Source organism: Chaetomium fimeti (assembly GCF_033439085.1).
Source record: "Chaetomium fimeti strain CBS 168.71 chromosome Unknown B0H64scaffold_1, whole genome shotgun sequence".
NCBI lineage: Eukaryota > Fungi > Ascomycota > Sordariomycetes > Sordariales > Chaetomiaceae > Chaetomium > Chaetomium fimeti.
The window spans coordinates 4,381,683-4,397,367 of NW_026944329.1; the positions used below are offsets into that span (position 1 = coordinate 4,381,683).

Below are 15,685 nucleotides of genomic sequence, written 5' to 3' on the forward strand. Positions count from 1 at the left end.
AACATAGGTACTGGTGGAAGCAGTGGCTGACCCGCAGTGCTTCCAACGCAGTGAAGCCCCGTGGTTCCCGACCGCAGTAGTTTACATGGGAAGTTTTCATGCAGTAAAAATACAAGCAAGCAAAGCTTAGGTAGGCACTTTCTTACTACAACCTATTCTGTTGGCTGCTCCACAAAGGTATGTCCTTCTGCTTGTAAACAGCATCTGACAGGCGATGGGCTGCTCTCCCAAGAAGCAGAACGGAGCTAGAAATTAAAAAGTGACCAACTAACTAACGTATATGCATTCTAAGCCAGCGCCGCCCCTTTTCATCTCTCCACCGCTTTATGAAATGATCAATGAATTACAGTTCGATTTCCGCACTTCTCCGGCGATAGCTCAGGCGACACAAGGGGCTCAGTAGATTACCGACCCCAAAATGGATAAAGGTCTGGTTGTCTGGGACATCAGGCAACTTCCAGTCGTAGTTCAACAACAAGAAGGAGAGTGCAATCTTCAACTCGTTGCTCGCGAAGAAGCGCCCTGGACACCCGTGATCCCCATAGCCAAATCCCAGGTGCTCGGGAGTCATCGACGTGTGTTGCCAAGTATTGGACTTTCCGGCTTCGGATCGCAAGTTCAGAAAACGATAAGCATCAAGCTTGTCCGGCTCCGGGTACAGTTCTGGGTCGTCGAAGCGCCCTGCAATCCAGATGCGAGATCCCTTGGGCAGTACCGTGCCGTCCGAGAGTTTCACATCTGCGTACAGGTACCGGTTGACCGAAGCTGCAGAAGCCGGGTGCAGGCGCTGGGACTCCTTGAGGAAACTGTCCATCAATCTCATCCTATGCAGGGTCGTGCGTGTCCACCCCTGATCTTTCAGCTCTCGCACAATCTCCTCCCGCAGAGGCTGGAAAAGCGATGGGTGTTGGCACAGGTCGACGAGAGCCTCTGCGAGAGCCTCGGTCGTTGTGTGAATGCCAACAACGCTCATGCCTAGTTGGCCTGCCGCATAGTCGATGTCGCTCGCCTGCGCTTGAGCCACCATCCAACCGATCAAATCTGCCACCTTCTCGGGCTTCTCTCCCGCCGCAAGCGCCTTCCGCACCTCCGCCTTGCGCGTTTCGATGAGTGGCTTTAATATCCGACGTGCGGCGTGAGCTTGGCTGCGAAGCCGCTTATACAATGGGTTGAACCAAAACGATAGCAGTCGCCGTAGGCTGGGGCCCTCGCGCATTGCCATGGATGCTTGGAACAGATTGACAGTATGGCTCTGTGCGATCTCGAGCCATTCCGAATCGCGACAGAGCTTGGGGCCAAGAAAGACCCTCGAGGAAAGGCGAGAGACGAAGGAACCTATCCGTGACTTGATGGGGATGGTCTGCCACTCCTTATCCTGGCCGAAAAGTTCCGGAGTCGCCAGCCTCGTTTCATCGACCAAAGAGTCCGTCACAGCTCCCATGGACTGGGTGAGGTTGATGCGGACTGCGTCGACCACGACTCGCTCATGCTTGCTAAGGAACGTCATGCCGTCGAATCCAGGCCAGCCCGCAAAATTATCCCGAGTTTGGGTTTGGATCAAGTTTGCCATGTCATTTTTTCGGAACTCCTCCGTGAAGCGATTTGGTAGCATGATCTGGGGGAGGTGCCTGTCAGTATCTAGGTGTCCTGCACTCACAGTCTATTCTCGTACGCTCCCGGATGATGTTTTCTTACCTTTGGACCTGTGCCAGTCATGACTTGAAAGGCACCCTTATGTTCTGTCAGGCCCTTTACCATGACCCTGTGGCCGTGCTTCATCCATGCTTCTTTCGGGCTTAGGCCCTCCTCTTCGAGACCGACAAGGGGGAAGCCTTTCAAAGGTCGTTCTGCGTCTGACTGCTTCTTCAGATGAAAGGCGACGGCGATTATCATAGCAGCCACCACGAATGGCAGATAGGCTACGGTAACGCGATAGAGCGCTTGGTATGCTGTTTGACGCGACATGGCGGGCGGCGAAAGCTCAATTGCCAGCACAGTGGACTGTGGACTTGACGACTAAAGCACGATTTGGGGTACATCTTGTATCATCTTGACATGCTTACCTAGGTAAGGTATGTAGGGGGGTACCTAACCTGATCCGTAAGCCACTCCATGTCCCCCACGCATAATAATATCTGTAATGTAAGCCCCCGCATCCTCGGGGACGAGGTACATACATCGTATGTAAGCTACGTGTTATTGTCATGAATGTAAGCTACATGTAACCTTGTCGAAACGTACAGGTAGAACGACGGCCGTGATTTCAGCTTCTCATTTCGTTTACCATTATGAAGGAAGGCCTCTACGGCTTACATATGTAGATGTTGACATGAAGGGGATCTTGGCGCACATGGCGAAATGCATTCACCCTCCTTCCGAGGTAATCACCAAGCTCGAGTCTGCTCGACACGGATGGGCATTCTCTCTCAAAATATGCCCATCTTTCTATTCTCAGAATTCGGGTCAGAAGTGCAACCTCGGAACAGTCTCAAGTTTGCAGCCTCGTACGACCTTTCGATCAACATTCTCCACAAACTGGAAACCGTCCATACATTCGACCAGTCCGGATTATCATGGCACGGCCTGTAAATGTTGGTATCCGGGCCATTGAGCTCTACTTTCCTGCCCAGGTCCGTACCCAGACATGAAACAACCAACACCGGTGGAGCAAGGTTCGTTGCTGATGTTCCGTGACGCAGTGCGTCGACCAGGAAGAGCTCGAGAGGTACGATGGCTTCAGCAAAGGCAAATACACCATTGGCTTGGGACAAACGAGAATGAGTTTCTGTGACGACAGAGAAGGTATGCTATGCTACCTACATGTAGTTGGCGGGGAATTGCTCCCAAATTTGAGACTCGGACGCTGAGATTACAGTCAAGACATCAACTCAATCGCCCTCACTGCCGTGTCAGGGCTCCTCCGCAAGTACAAGATCGATCCACGATCCATCGGCCGACTTGAAGTGGGCACGGAATCCATGGTCGACAAGTCCAAGTCGGTCAAGTCTGTCCTCATGCAGCTTTTTGAACACTGCAACACGAACATCGAAGGCGTGGATACCGTCAACGCTTGCTACGGCGGAACGAACGCGCTCTTCAACGCTGTCAATTGGGTAGAGTCCCGCGCCTGGGACGGCAGAGACGCCATCGTTGTCGCGGGGGATATTGCACTGTACGCAGAGGGCAACGCAAGGCCAACCGGCGGTGCGGGCTGTGTGGCCATGCTAGTAGGCCCTGACGCGCCCCTGGCTCTCGAGCCCGGTATGCGAGGTTCCTATGTTCGCCATGCGTACGACTTCTACAAGCCCAACTTTTCGGTCGAGTATCCCTACGTCGACGGCCACTTGTCATTGAACTGCTACACGGAAGCGCTCGATGCGTGCTATAAAGCTTATCTGGAGCGTTCCAAGACGGCAAGTTCAGGCGACGACGCAGTTGGAGAGGGTGTCAAGACAGGTGGTGTCAAGACAGGTGGTGTCAAGACAGGTGGTGTCAAGACAGGTGGTGTCAATGGCCACCAGATTCGCCAGAGTTTGCCTGCCGACGAGTTCGACTATATGTGTTTCCACGCCCCGACCTGCAAATTAGTGGCCAAGTCATACGCTCGCTTGTTCTACAACGACTTCTTGTCTCATGCGGACAACAAGCTCTTCCAGGCCATTCCTGCAGAGCTCGGATCCATGCGTTATGCGTCTAGTCTCAGCGACAAGACAATTGAAAAGACCTTCATGGCCCTGTCGCAGGAACGCTTCAAGCATCGGGTGGATCCGTCGAGGCATGTCTCGACCGAGTGTGGCAACATGTACTGTGGGAGTCTCTACGCGGGCCTGTGCAGTCTGTTGGCCCTTGTCCCGAGCCATCAGCTAGAGGGCAAGCGCGTTGGCATGTTTAGCTATGGCAGCGGGCTTGCCAGTACCATGTTCAGCTTGCGGGTAGTAGGGAGCACCGAGGACATGCGGAACAAGCTCGACTTGCATAAGAGACTGAGCGCGAGGCGAGTTGTGTCTCCTTCCGTATACGACCAAGTAAGTTTGAACCCAAACATCTGCATGGAAACGCCAGGTACTTATGTCGCTTGTCTAGACATGCCGCCTTCGAGCATTTGCTCACCAGCAAAGCCCTTACCAGCCCATTGGGAGCGTAGCTGGTCTCTCCAAGGGCACATATTACCTCACTCACGTTGACAAGAAGTTCAGGAGGACTTATAGGGTCAAAGAATAGTTGCGCGCTACTTTTGGCCCATTAGCGACTTCATATTTGCCACGATTGATGTCTTTTAGACATGGGTAATTTGCTTGTCTGTTGATTAGGTACCTAGGTAGGTAGGTAGGTACCTAGGTATTTATCAGCAGACGTCTTGAAAACTCAGAGTATACACTATCACACTGCAATATGGTCATGGATGTATATCGCAGCTAGCAAAAGATGGTGTGTCTAAGGTCTGAATGGTGAAGTGATTGTCATTGTGCGCGCTGACTGTACATGTAAGCGTGTTCCATGGTAAGCATATCCGGCCGGGGAAGATAAACGGCCTATAATGCTTACCGCATCCATGAACACTCACTCAACGTGCGAGTTGCCTGCACCCCGCGCAGTCTCCCTTTGATAACTTGAAGGCTGCCCCGAGAGCTTTCATTGTATATCCGCCCGAGTTATCGTGTGGATCGATACAATGGCGATGCCGTGGCCCTCTTCTGCCACTCAAGAGGTCATGTTTCAACAACACAGCTTACTGGACTTTATTCAACTGTCCGGTGCAGCGGCACTTGTATATTGGTTATTCCTGGCTCTCTATCGCGGTAAGCGTTGAAAAGTTCTCCACTAGAAGAGGAGTTTGGAATTTCGTGATCTTGGTGTATTAACCTAAACCTTTCGCAGCATATCTATCTCCGCTCTCTCGAATCCCAGGACCCAAACTCGCTGGTAGGCCCATACCCGACTCCACCAGCACTAGGATGGATGCTGAATTGTGACCCTGTCCTAGCAATAACGTACTGGTACGAGACGTACTATGAAGTTTACAAGGGCGGGCAGTACTTTCGCATGATCGATAGGATGCATGCCAAGTATGGTCAGGACTTTCCACCGCGAGAGGAGAGGGGAGATGGGTTGCCATCTGCTTACACAAGGCCATAGGCCCGATCGTGCGCATCACTCCGAATGAGGTGCATTTTGAAGATCCGAACTTCAACGATGTGCTTTTTCCGAGCCTGGGCAAGAGAAAGATCGACAGGCCTGGGTATGCTGCAGCGAGGGCTGGAAGTAAGTTTCAAGTACCAATACTTGTAGGTGGGTTCCTTTCAGTTTGCAGTTGCTAATGAGCTGTACCGTCTTTGCCAGCCCCTGGGTCTATCGTTGCCACTGCAGAGCATCATGTCCATCGACGACGTCGAAATGCTCTGAACTCCTTCTTCTCGGGTGCGAGCGTTCGCCGGTTGGAGCCCATCATCCAAGAGTACATGGACAAGATGCTCGTTCGGATGCAAAAGTCCGGCACGCAATCCGAAGTGGTCGAACTACATCACATGTTCAAAGCGTGCGCGAGCGACATCATTACCCTTTATGCCTTTGGCGATTCCTTCTCTTTTATGGATCAGCCTGACTATGGACAACCGTACTTCCGAGCAGGAGAGGCGTTCAACAGCATGACGCACCTCTTTGGCGCTTTTCCATGGCTTCTCACCATCGCGACCTCGGTGCCTGGATGGCTCTTCAAGTATCTCAACCCAGACATGACCGAGTTTGTGGACCGCAGAGAGGTAACGGGCTACCATGTTTTGTTACCTTGATTCTGTTGCTGACATTGCACATATAGTGGTGGATAGAGAAAGTCAGGGAGATTAGAAATTCCAACAATCCGGAGCGGGCAAAGAACACCATTTTTGGAGGCATACTGGATAGCTCTCTGCCGGTGGAAGATAAGACTGACGAGAGGTTGGCAAACGAGGCGCAATTGATTGTGTTCGCCGGCGAAGGCACAACTGGTGAGAATCCTACCGATCGGGTTGCCTCTGAGCAGAGTGCTAATCCTGTACCCAAAGCGCACACGCTCACGTCGGCAATCTTTCATCTATTGGAAAAGCCGGAGATTTTACAAAAGGTCAAGGACGAGCTTGCCGCGGTGGTGAGTGATGGTCGTCCAGTTCCAACGTTTCAACAGCTCGATAAACTTCGGTACATGGATGCGGTCATCACCGAAACCATCCGCTTACATCCTGGCGCAATGCACCGCCAAGTACGCGTCTGTCCCGATGACGCAATCGTATATGCGGACAGGGCACGAGGGGTCGAGTATGTCGTCCCACCGGGGACAGTTTACGGTATATCGCCTCTGACAAGCCATATGAACGGGAGCGTGTTCCAAGATCCGTACGAGTTTGTCCCTGAGCGGTGGATCGATAATCCTGAAATATCAAAAGCCTTTATGGGCTTCTCTCGAGGAACGAGGGGCTGCGTAGGGTAAGCAACTTCCCATCTCTCGAGCCAAAAGAGGTACATTAACGCAAGTCACTGACCATGGGCTTGGACTCCTAGAATAACACTGGCTCGGCGTGAGCTATCGGCTGCTTTGGCCACGATATTTATGAAGTATGATGTGTACAGGGGACAACAGGGCCCAACTCTGGAGCTTTACGATACAATCCGTGCAAGGGACATTGATGCAGCCAGTGACTACATCACACCGTTGCCGATGAAGGGAAGCATGGGACTGCGCGTAAGGATCCGCGACTAAACTGTCACTTGGCCCAGCATGCGGGAGGGATAAATAAGAATATGACGGTTCGGTCTTTTTAGGACGTAGCATAGGTACCTAGGTAGCGTTTACCGCGAGTCACAAAAGCCTAATAAATCCGGACTCGGCGCAACTGACATCTCACTAGCCGAGTTCTCTCTTGGAGAGACCTCATGTTGTTGAAAACTTCTGTGGCCCCTATGGGTTTTGTAAGAACACTGCATACGGCTATCCACCACATACACTTCGCGACATCTTTGCTCAGCCACTAACCCGTGGTTTACACCGTTCCATGAGCGGCCTTGAATTGCGCTTTGCCTGCACATATATGTCGCTGCTCTAACTACAACGTGAAGACCCTTTCCCTGCCAAGTCAAGGAACCCAAGCCAGCGTTCAGAGCTGTCTTGACTCGAAGGATCTAGGTGAGGCTTGTCTTGAGCTGATCCCGGCTGGCTTAGCTAGTGTTTCTCAATTAGGTACTAGGGGCTCTTGACAGTCCAATTTCTCCAGAACGCTACATCCCCCGCTGAGACGCTCGACCGCTTCTGCCACCATGTCTTTGATAATTTCAGCCGCAGATTGTCCCCCTTTGTTAATTAGGCCAGATGCCATACCCATGGGTCTGGTATTGAGGAACGAAGGAGGTTAGCAATACCGCAAGATCTGGGTGCCAGATATTGGGCATATACCTCATCGCGGACTGCTTCGCTACGTCTTCAGGGAGACCGCCAACGTCGCGAAACGCCTCGACCTCGTGGTCCATAGGTATAATACCAGTCGACAGCAGCTTCTGGAGCTCATTCTTACGATCATGTTCCCAGTTTCGGATGTAGCCGGTAGCCGCCGCGCGCAGTGGTCGTCCCGTCCAAATGGTCGAGACAATGGTACTATCGAAACCTGCCTCGACAATCCTGATGTCCAGAGTCAACGCAGATGACGAAGGAGAAGTAATGGGTTTGACCTACAGGCGCTTCGATTCTTCAAGAGCGCTTGACTCTTTGGCAGTGACGAACCTCGTACCTATCCAGACGGCAGAAGCTCCATACATAAAGGATGCAGCAATTCCCCGGCCGTCGCAAATGCCTCCGCCAGCAACGAGCTGTACTGGCTGCCCCGTCAAGGGCGATTTGTACTTTTTCACCAGATCAGCGCAAGCGGGCAACAGGACACTGCAAATATGTTATCAGTGTTGTGTGCATTCAACAACAATGCCATCAGGACCCGGCTTCCTGGATGTTGTACCGTTCGAAAGAAAGATGAAAGGCATGACGGACGCACCTGGTTGGTATCTCGCCGATATGGCCACCGGCTTCTGATCCCTGGGCACATATGATGTCGGCACCAGCGGCACATGCTTTAGCGACGTGCTTCGGGTGGCCAACCAAATTCATGTAAAAGATGCCATTGGCATGCAGCTTGTCAACGACATCTTTGGGCGCAACGCCAACAGCCGAAACAAATAGCCTGGCGCCGCTGCCAATAACGATATCAATGAGCTCGTCAAGCTTGCCTTTAGTGTAGTCCCACTGCGAGCTGTTAGAGACTATAGCGCCTTTCACCGAATCCTTTAGGGACCTCTGACGTTTGTCTTTCGCGCTGATCCGCCGACTTGGGGCAAGAGAAGGTTCACGCCGAATGGAAGTGTCGGGTCTTTCAGTCGAGTCTGCCGAATATGACATGTCAGAAAGGACATGCGGTCCATCATGACGGGCTCCGATTCAGCTCGGGTATGGGAGTGGACTGAGCCTGCTTTACCGTTACTTCTTGAATGGTTGTTCTGAGTTCATCTGGCGTGAAGTAAAGTCCGCCGATGACACCCAGCCCCCCTATTACCAGCTTAGTGACGCGGCCAAGGGCGGTAGCAACTAACATTTGGGGTTTTATAATTGACCTCACCAGCGTTGCTCACAGCAGCCACAAGCTCTGGGCCGCCGGCAATGTACATTCCGGCCGAGATTATCGGATGCTTCATGCCGAGCAATCGAGTCAAAGGCGTTGGCAACGACATGTTCGAAGGGTGTGTCAAGTTTTGTGTCTATAAAAAGTGAATAAAGCACAAGAGACGACGACTGGAGACGTGTTGATAGTAGGCAGAGGAGGGAGACTACGTGCCGAAGAGGTGTTTGAAACTAGGGGAGGCCGAACAATATGATCGAGCCGTCATTTTACACACCTCTCGTTCTGAACCGTTCGATGTGTGGACTGTACGGATGTATGGTAACGTATTTCATAAGCGCACGACCCAAATCAACTCGCGAACCAAGTAAGCCAGCGACCCATGTAAGCGAACGACCCATATGGTAAGCAAGCGAGTGACCCAGAGAAGCAAACGACCTGCGATAAAACTTGTAACTACATGTACAGTCTTTTGCCGTCAGCGTCTAATGGGGAAATATCAAGACAACGTTGTTTCGTCTTGGAACTCCCATTCCAAGGCATCCCATTCCAAGTACTTCCCTTTTCGGAACAGGGGGCATCCATGGCGCAGCTGTCCATGATGCTCGAGTACGCGCGCCAGCATTCGCCAATCCCAATCTCGGCGCTCTTCATCTCGGTCATCACCATAGCTTGTTTATTTCGCTTGTATTTACTAGCTCTTCCCAAACCAATCCCAGGGATTCCCTACAACAAAGACTCGGCCAACAAACTCTTCGGCGACGGCCAAGCGTATTTGGAGCATTTTAAACATGGAGGAACCTTCGCCACGTACTGCCAATCGGTAGCCAAATCATTAGACGCACCGCTCATACAAATCTTCATCAAACCTTTCAAACAACCGCTCCTTGTCCTTGCAGACTTCCGAGAAACCCAGGCGTTGATGCGTCGCAACGACTTTGACCGCTCTGACGACATGGCCGATATGATTTTGGGCTTGATGCCCGAACACCATATGGCCATGAAGACCAATGCGGCTTGGAAAGCTCAACGTCTTCTCATCAAAGACCTCATGCTTCCCTCGTGGTTGCACAGCGTTGCGGCTCCCGAGATATATCAGCATGCCCTCTCCCTGGTTGAGTTGTGGGGCCTTGAATCAAGACTGGCCGACGGAAGGGCCTTCGAGGCATCAGAAAGTCTCCGTCGAATGACAATGGATGCTGTGATGTCTTTCTGCTTCGGGAACAGGTTCCGGGATACCGCGACCCGTCCTGATATCGAAGCGTTGAAGTCGAAAAGCCTGGACATGATCATGCCGGACGACCCGGAAGAGCCCGTCATGTTTCCCCATACGACACTCAGCCCTGTGCTCAATGCGCTCGACACCCTATTCTCACTCATCGCCGAGATTCAAGGGAGCCCGAAGCCGAGCTGGACCTGGTCTTATATCTTGCAAAAGCCACGTAATGCCCGTGCACTCCGGCTGAGAGACGCATACATCTTGGCCGAGATCAAATATGCAGTCGAGCAACTGAAGGAGAGCAGAAGCGACGACACGGCCAAGTCGGCAGTCCAGTATATGGTCCTGCGTGAGAAGAGCCTTGCCGAGAAGGAGGGCCGGGAGCCTCAATACCTATCCAAAGTCATGATGGACGAAGTACGTACCTAAGCACTGGATATTGCCTGGCCTGCGTTCGGGACTGACCGCTTGTGGCAGGTGTGCGGCTTTGTATTCGCCGGAACTGATACAACCAGCACGGCCATGTCATGGGGTGTCAAGCTCCTGACTGACAACCCTCGAGTAGCAGCGCGTCTACGGACAGCGTTGCGAGAGTCGTTCGCGGATGCAGTCGTGGATGGCCGAAACCCAACGGTCGAAGAGATTGTTGGGACCCATGTGCCCTATCTTGAAGCCACTCTTGAAGAGATCCATCGCTGCGGCGGTACGACGCCGATTGTTGATCGCCAAGCCACTGTCGACACAGAGCTGCTCGGTCATCGCATCCCTAAAAAGACAAACGTTGCATGCCTGACGATGGGACCAAGCATGATGGAGCCCGGTTTCGATATCGACGAGGCGCGTCGTCATGAGAGCATTCGTGGCATGCAAGGAGAAAAATGGAAACAGTGGGATGTGAATGATATGGCTTTGTTCAAACCTGAACGCTGGATCAAGGACAACAGGTTCGATCCCGGAGCCGGACCGCAACTGGCTTTTGGTCTGGGTGTCCGAGCATGCTTTGGAAAAAGGCTGGCGTATCTGAACATGAGGATCTTGTTTGCGCTGCTCGTGTGGAACTTTGAGCTGTTGCCCTGTCCGAAGAGATTGTCGGATTACAGCTCCAAGTTAGTGGCGACAAACAGGCCGAACACATGCTATGTATGCTTACAGGAGATTGGGTCCAGTACCTAGTTGAATGGGAAGTCTGGTCTTGATAATTTCTATATTAAGAGGTACACATCAAGAATTGCCGTTGCCGATATACAATTGCTGGTGACGACCCGCAAGTTACATGTACGAGCTGGGCAAGGACGTTGTCCTCTATTAGCGCCGAGTTTTTTCCATCCAGGGGAGGCGCCGGCCTACAACCGTCACTAATCCTAATTTCCAAGGGGGGTGCAGGAAAGGAGGGGAAGCTGGTTTCAGCAAGAAAAGGGTAACCGGAAATCCGAGAGGCTGGATTTGGGAGCTCAAGGGATACTGAGAAGTGAGAGCATGTTCCTCCAGACCCATTGATCGGCGCCAACACAAGTAATATACCAAGGCAGTCAGCTACCGCACAGCAACCCCCTTGGGTGCCGTCCCTTAGCTACAAACTCTTTGCAAATCCAACAATTTCCCGCATACCAGCACTATGCAGCTCGGAAATGGCCCGTCTAAATAACACCATGCTTCCATGCGTCACTCCTAGGTTGACGCTTCCAACAGCGTCCACCCCTGCTGAACACAGCTTTCGATAATACGCAATCCCCTCGTCCCTCAGCGGATCGAGCTCGTCAACCCTGATGATGTGCGGCGGCAAGCCTCGACACATCTCCACAGTCGCATAGTATGGAAAAGCTATCGGATGGGTCCGGTCCTGGATATTTGGTGCATAATAGCTTTGCATGGCGCCCGCACCTGCGGTATCGAACATGTATCCATCGTTTGCAAGCCGGCTCGGAAATTCTCTCGCTATTCTTTCAGCAGGCCAGCCGTACACGTTGCAGACATTTGGCGAGTAGGCATAGACGCCATCGATGTCCTTGATCCAGCCCTCCTGGTTTGCTTTCAGCGCCGTTGCGAGACAAAGATTCGCGCCACCGCTCTCACCCTCCAGGGTGATCTTGCCGATGCCGAGCTCGTCCTTGTGTGACGCGATGTACCTGACAGCTGCTGCACAATCGTTCAACCCTGCCGGGAAGGGATTGTATTCGGTTTCCGACCAGGCATTTCTGAAATCAATGGCGATGGACACTACACCTTGTTGGGCGAGGTCGGTAAGCCAGCGAACATTGCCAGGTCGCAACGTATCAAGAGTCGTCATGCCTCCGCCATGTACTGCCACCGAAGTCAGCTTTTGAGCCTCTTTTTTTTCTTTCTTTTTATTCTTATCGAAATGGTTGCAAGCAGTACTACTCACTGTAGACAACACACGGCAGAACCTGGTCCTCGGTCCCAGACTTCCGAAACACATACAACTTGACATGATTCCCGTCTACCCCCTGCGCGACGTGTGTTTTACGGTCGACTGGTGGTTCGTTAACGTCCTTTGCCAAGTAGTTTGGTATCGCGGCGAAGCCTTCTGAAAAACCGTAGTGCTGGGCTCTCATTTCCTTGGTCAGTTGCTCCAAGGGCGAGTTCTCGTCGGCGATGCCAATCGGCAGGTTGTTCTCCCATCCTTGTGTCGCCAGGGCCTTTACCAACTTGGGATTGAAACGTGGATCCGTCGCAGGAGAGAGTGTTGCATCTCCAATTCGGCCCTCGGGCTGGAATGAGTATGGACCTGGCATCCTGCTGTCTGAAGTTGAAGGGTTGACCTTTCCGTGGCCTGGATGGCTTCGTGTTACATTGCGAGGAAAAGCAAAAGGGTGGAAAGTCCATGCCAGCCAAAATGGGTCGCCAACTTGTTGTTACCTTACCACGTATTCTGGCGGGCACTTGCAGGAAGCACGAGTCTTACGCGCTTACATGTTCTAGTAATATTACGTGCACTCCTAGCCTAATTGTTCGCCAGTTTCCGTTTTGGTTCCGACATAATCTCTGTCCTGCCAGGTATTGGCCCCCCAATGTAGGTAATAATCGGCGGTTTGACAAATAATCTACATACCGAGGTACATACCTACCTAGGTAGTTAAGCTAACAGCCATAACAGCCTGTCGATGCGGACGTTCTGCTTACGCTGTGATAACGACGTAGTATTAATATGAAACTTACTACATTTGACCTCGCTTACTCTAATTGCTATGACCATCGTCATGCTTGTAATGCACCGCATCCAGTACATGTGTCTACGATTTGTCAAGCAGCGGTTCGCCAACTTTCCTTTCGAGGGTCCAACCAACTTGCATTGTCGTTACTGTAGCTACTACGATCATCTGATTCTTCGAAACGTCACATTCATCATGTCTTTAGATGCATACGCTGTCTTGGATGCTTTCTCCGATATCAAAAACCGCACCGATCAGTTCATTGTTGCGAACAATTTCGACAGCTACTCCGCTGAGTTCCTTCCGAGATCCGAGGAGATCGCGGTTGCAATCTTTTGCAATGCCCTCGAGGAGCTGGGTTGCGCAATTCGTTCGGCAGCACCCGGAACGAAGCTTGAACGTGTCCAGCCCGTGGCAGAGCACAATAAACTGGTGGAGCATATATATCGCATCTTGGAGAGTAAAGCGGGCTTGATCGTAGACGACGGCAATCTCCTGACTCGCACTTCGAAACCTTGTCCTGACGGCGACGTTGGTTCCCAGTTGGAGGGCCTACTGCGCGACAGACCTGCCCAGGATGCCGAGATCAAGCTCATGCAAGCGGTCGGGCAGAGCTACGGCAAATGCCTCTCCGGCGAGGTCAATCCCGTGGAGTTGCTCTTTGAATCCCCGGAAAATCGTTCGCTCTTGGACAAGCTCTATGCTACTTCAGACGCGACAAGCAGCCTTCTGCGGCCGTTGGAAGCTTTTATCCAAGAGGTGGTCAGCGGCTGGTCAGTGCGAGGCCAGCCTTTGCGAATCCTTGAAATAGGAGCCGGGACAGGCGGAACAACCTCAGTACTATTACCGGCTTTGGCTCGTCTGGGCGTTTCCACGGTATACACCATGACCGACATCAGTTCGAGCTTGGTGGCGCAGGCGTCCTTGACTTTCAAGGGGTACCCATTCGTCGAGTTCCAGGTCCTCGATATTGAGAAGGCACCGCCACGGGCACTGCAAAGCAGCCAACACGTCGTCCTGGGCTCCAACGTCATCCATGCGACGGCAGACGTCCCGTCTTCGTTAAAGAACATCCACAAGATTCTGCGTCCAGATGGGTTTCTTATCTTCCACGAGTTAACAACGCAAATGTCATGGGCTGACGTGGTTTTCGGTCTGTTTGAGGGCTGGTGGCGATTCAATGACGGCCGACAGCACGCTTTGCAATCACCACAGGCTTGGGCAAAGATGTTGGAAGCGGCTGGATACGGTCACACGGACTGGACCGACGGATCCCGCCCGGAAGCAAAGCTGCAAAGTCTGATCCTGGGCATGGCTACTGACCCGGAGTAGATTCTTGTTTATGCAGATCACAGACGGAGATGAGGTACACCGTGTGAGGTAGAACAAGAATTGAGCGAAGCCATAAGATGGGATTGGTTAATGGGAACTGCTTTGAACTTGCTGCGTCGCGGCCAGCTCGCTGCCTCGTCCTGTCACTCAGTGAATACCCCAGGTGGTGATGTGTTCACCGTATAAGGGGAGTACGAACCGCTGACAAGATCACACCCTAAAAACTACGGAATACAGATTGCGGTGAAGTCAATGGTTGGCTAGATTTAGGCAGGGAGGGTCTGATGCCAGTCACACAGTGAGCATACGCGAATAAAAAGCACAACAAAGGCCTCTGTTCTAGTTGGGTAATAAACTAGATCTTCATCTAAGCACAAGAACCCTAGCGGCGCACGCAATACACTGATTTGGCGCTTCTCTTCTCTCCTATTCTCCAAGCATTATTTCAGCTCCGTACGTACAGACCCTCTCTCTTGGAATCATTGCATATCATTTCTTGTATTTCAATCTCCGCCTCCCACGCCACCAGATTCCTCGACCGAGCCACCCCAACTTGGCCAGAAGTCTATTCGGTCTATCAGTATACATGACATGGATAAGGCGGTGATTGCTTGCCAGCTCAACCATTTAGCTTTGGTAAGAGCGAGAAATGGCTCCTGGGGTATTCTATTCCCACATCCCAAGTTTCTCAGGGCAGCAGAATGGAAGCGCCGCCCGAGGGTGCAATCATCAATTGGCGACGACAGCGAGTTACCAAAACAGCGAGAAGGACAGTGAGAAACAAGCACTGCAAGGGAACAAGCGAACCGAGATTCATACTCGAGCGTGGACAAGGAAGGATTATCATGCCTGGCTGATGTTACAGTGAGACGCTGCCTCAGGGGACGGGGCCGCAAGAAGCTACCTGAATTGACTAAAGACAACAAGTATGAGGAGCCAAAGGAGAGAGGACCAATGTAAATTCCCCAGGGGTGTTGTAATCATGTTGCTGAGTGCCCTGTGCCGAGCACATCGGCGATCCCCTGCAAACAAACAATCGGCCGTCGAGCAAGATGTCCTTTCTCGGCTTGGACGGACTGTTGCTAGAGGCGGAGATCTGAGGCAGAAAACCTAATCACTGGCTTACATCCGACGTAAGCATAAATAGGTAGGTAGGTACCTAGGTATCCGGACGTGCTTACAACTGTACAATATTAAAAAGTGGCATTTTACACTTCTTTAAATGGCAACCGGAGCATGGTACCTATCTATTAACAAGGAATTTTAATATTGATACCATCCTTCTCCTCCCTTCGTTCCTCCTTACTACCTACCGGACACGCGTCGCCTTTCCG

At 52.0% G+C, this 15,685-nt stretch overlaps 7 protein-coding genes across 7 annotated transcripts; 4 read left to right on the forward strand and 3 right to left on the reverse strand.

Annotated features, from left to right (window-relative positions):
* Nucleotides 1–245: 245 nt before the first annotated feature.
* On the reverse strand, nucleotides 246–2,112 carry B0H64DRAFT_353075 (cytochrome P450 monooxygenase). The gene is made up of 2 exons (XM_062801504.1): nucleotides 1,696–2,112; nucleotides 246–1,615 (listed from the first exon to the last, which is right to left on the reverse strand). The coding sequence occupies exons 1-2, from the start codon at nucleotides 1,963–1,965 to the stop codon at nucleotides 344–346; spliced, it is 1,542 nt and encodes a 513-aa protein (XP_062664724.1). The 5' UTR covers nucleotides 1,966–2,112; the 3' UTR covers nucleotides 246–343.
* Nucleotides 2,113–2,573: 461 nt separating this feature from the next.
* Nucleotides 2,574–4,221, forward strand: B0H64DRAFT_421999 (hydroxymethylglutaryl-CoA synthase; the record flags this gene model as incomplete). Its single annotated transcript, XM_062805547.1, has 5 exons — nucleotides 2,574–2,630; nucleotides 2,700–2,802; nucleotides 2,881–3,456; nucleotides 3,502–4,025; nucleotides 4,084–4,221. The coding sequence occupies 5 exons, from the start codon at nucleotides 2,574–2,576 to the stop codon at nucleotides 4,219–4,221; spliced, it is 1,398 nt and encodes a 465-aa protein (XP_062664725.1).
* A 490-nt stretch (nucleotides 4,222–4,711) lies between these two features.
* B0H64DRAFT_422000 (cytochrome P450) lies at nucleotides 4,712–6,870 on the forward strand (the record flags this gene model as incomplete). Its single annotated transcript, XM_062805548.1, has 8 exons — nucleotides 4,712–4,799; nucleotides 4,879–4,923; nucleotides 4,985–5,071; nucleotides 5,137–5,239; nucleotides 5,426–5,759; nucleotides 5,816–5,984; nucleotides 6,042–6,459; nucleotides 6,535–6,870. 8 exons carry the CDS (start codon nucleotides 4,712–4,714, stop codon nucleotides 6,731–6,733), a joined length of 1,443 nt encoding a protein of 480 aa, XP_062664726.1. The 3' UTR covers nucleotides 6,734–6,870.
* Nucleotides 6,871–6,876: 6 nt separating this feature from the next.
* Nucleotides 6,877–8,887, reverse strand: B0H64DRAFT_429127 (2-nitropropane dioxygenase). The gene is made up of 7 exons (XM_062805883.1): nucleotides 8,631–8,887; nucleotides 8,490–8,560; nucleotides 8,317–8,397; nucleotides 8,013–8,260; nucleotides 7,700–7,903; nucleotides 7,424–7,645; nucleotides 6,877–7,356 (listed from the first exon to the last, which is right to left on the reverse strand). The coding sequence occupies exons 1-7, from the start codon at nucleotides 8,740–8,742 to the stop codon at nucleotides 7,203–7,205; spliced, it is 1,092 nt and encodes a 363-aa protein (XP_062664727.1). The 5' UTR covers nucleotides 8,743–8,887; the 3' UTR covers nucleotides 6,877–7,202.
* A 224-nt stretch (nucleotides 8,888–9,111) lies between these two features.
* B0H64DRAFT_471172 (cytochrome P450 monooxygenase) lies at nucleotides 9,112–11,158 on the forward strand (the record flags this gene model as incomplete). The annotated part of the gene is made up of 3 exons (XM_062807865.1): nucleotides 9,112–10,266; nucleotides 10,327–10,955; nucleotides 11,119–11,158. The coding sequence occupies exons 1-3, from the start codon at nucleotides 9,214–9,216 to the stop codon at nucleotides 11,156–11,158; spliced, it is 1,722 nt and encodes a 573-aa protein (XP_062664728.1). The 5' UTR covers nucleotides 9,112–9,213.
* Nucleotides 11,159–11,272: 114 nt separating this feature from the next.
* Nucleotides 11,273–12,732, reverse strand: B0H64DRAFT_471173 (Alpha/Beta hydrolase protein). Its single transcript, XM_062807866.1, has 2 exons — nucleotides 12,233–12,732; nucleotides 11,273–12,150 (listed from the first exon to the last, which is right to left on the reverse strand). The coding sequence occupies exons 1-2, from the start codon at nucleotides 12,600–12,602 to the stop codon at nucleotides 11,420–11,422; spliced, it is 1,101 nt and encodes a 366-aa protein (XP_062664729.1). The 5' UTR covers nucleotides 12,603–12,732; the 3' UTR covers nucleotides 11,273–11,419.
* A 482-nt stretch (nucleotides 12,733–13,214) lies between these two features.
* On the forward strand, nucleotides 13,215–14,351 carry B0H64DRAFT_414801 (methyltransferase domain-containing protein; the record flags this gene model as incomplete). The annotated part of the gene is made up of 1 exon (XM_062805059.1): nucleotides 13,215–14,351. The coding sequence occupies one exon, from the start codon at nucleotides 13,215–13,217 to the stop codon at nucleotides 14,349–14,351; it is 1,137 nt and encodes a 378-aa protein (XP_062664730.1).
* Nucleotides 14,352–15,685: the final 1,334 nt, after the last annotated feature.

Bases quoted from the DNA above. Each gene is read 5' to 3' on its own strand.
- B0H64DRAFT_353075 (XM_062801504.1), bottom strand. From the start codon at position 1,965: ATGTCGCGTCAAACAGCATACCAAGCGCTCTATCGCGTTACCGTAGCC. The intron at 1,616-1,695 runs GTAAGAAAACAT...CACCTCCCCCAG, and splicing joins TGACTGGCACAGGTCCAAAG to ATCATGCTACCAAATCGCTT.
- B0H64DRAFT_429127 (XM_062805883.1), bottom strand. From the start codon at position 8,742: ATGTCGTTGCCAACGCCTTTGACTCGATTGCTCGGCATGAAGCATCCG. The intron at 8,398-8,489 runs GTAAAGCAGGCT...CATATTCGGCAG, and splicing joins CAACCATTCAAGAAGTAACG to ACTCGACTGAAAGACCCGAC. The intron at 7,357-7,423 runs GTATATGCCCAA...CCTCAATACCAG, and splicing joins GCGAAGCAGTCCGCGATGAG to ACCCATGGGTATGGCATCTG.
- B0H64DRAFT_471173 (XM_062807866.1), bottom strand. From the start codon at position 12,602: ATGCCAGGTCCATACTCATTCCAGCCCGAGGGCCGAATTGGAGATGCA. The intron at 12,151-12,232 runs GTGAGTAGTACT...CTTCGGTGGCAG, and splicing joins TCTGCCGTGTGTTGTCTACA to TACATGGCGGAGGCATGACG.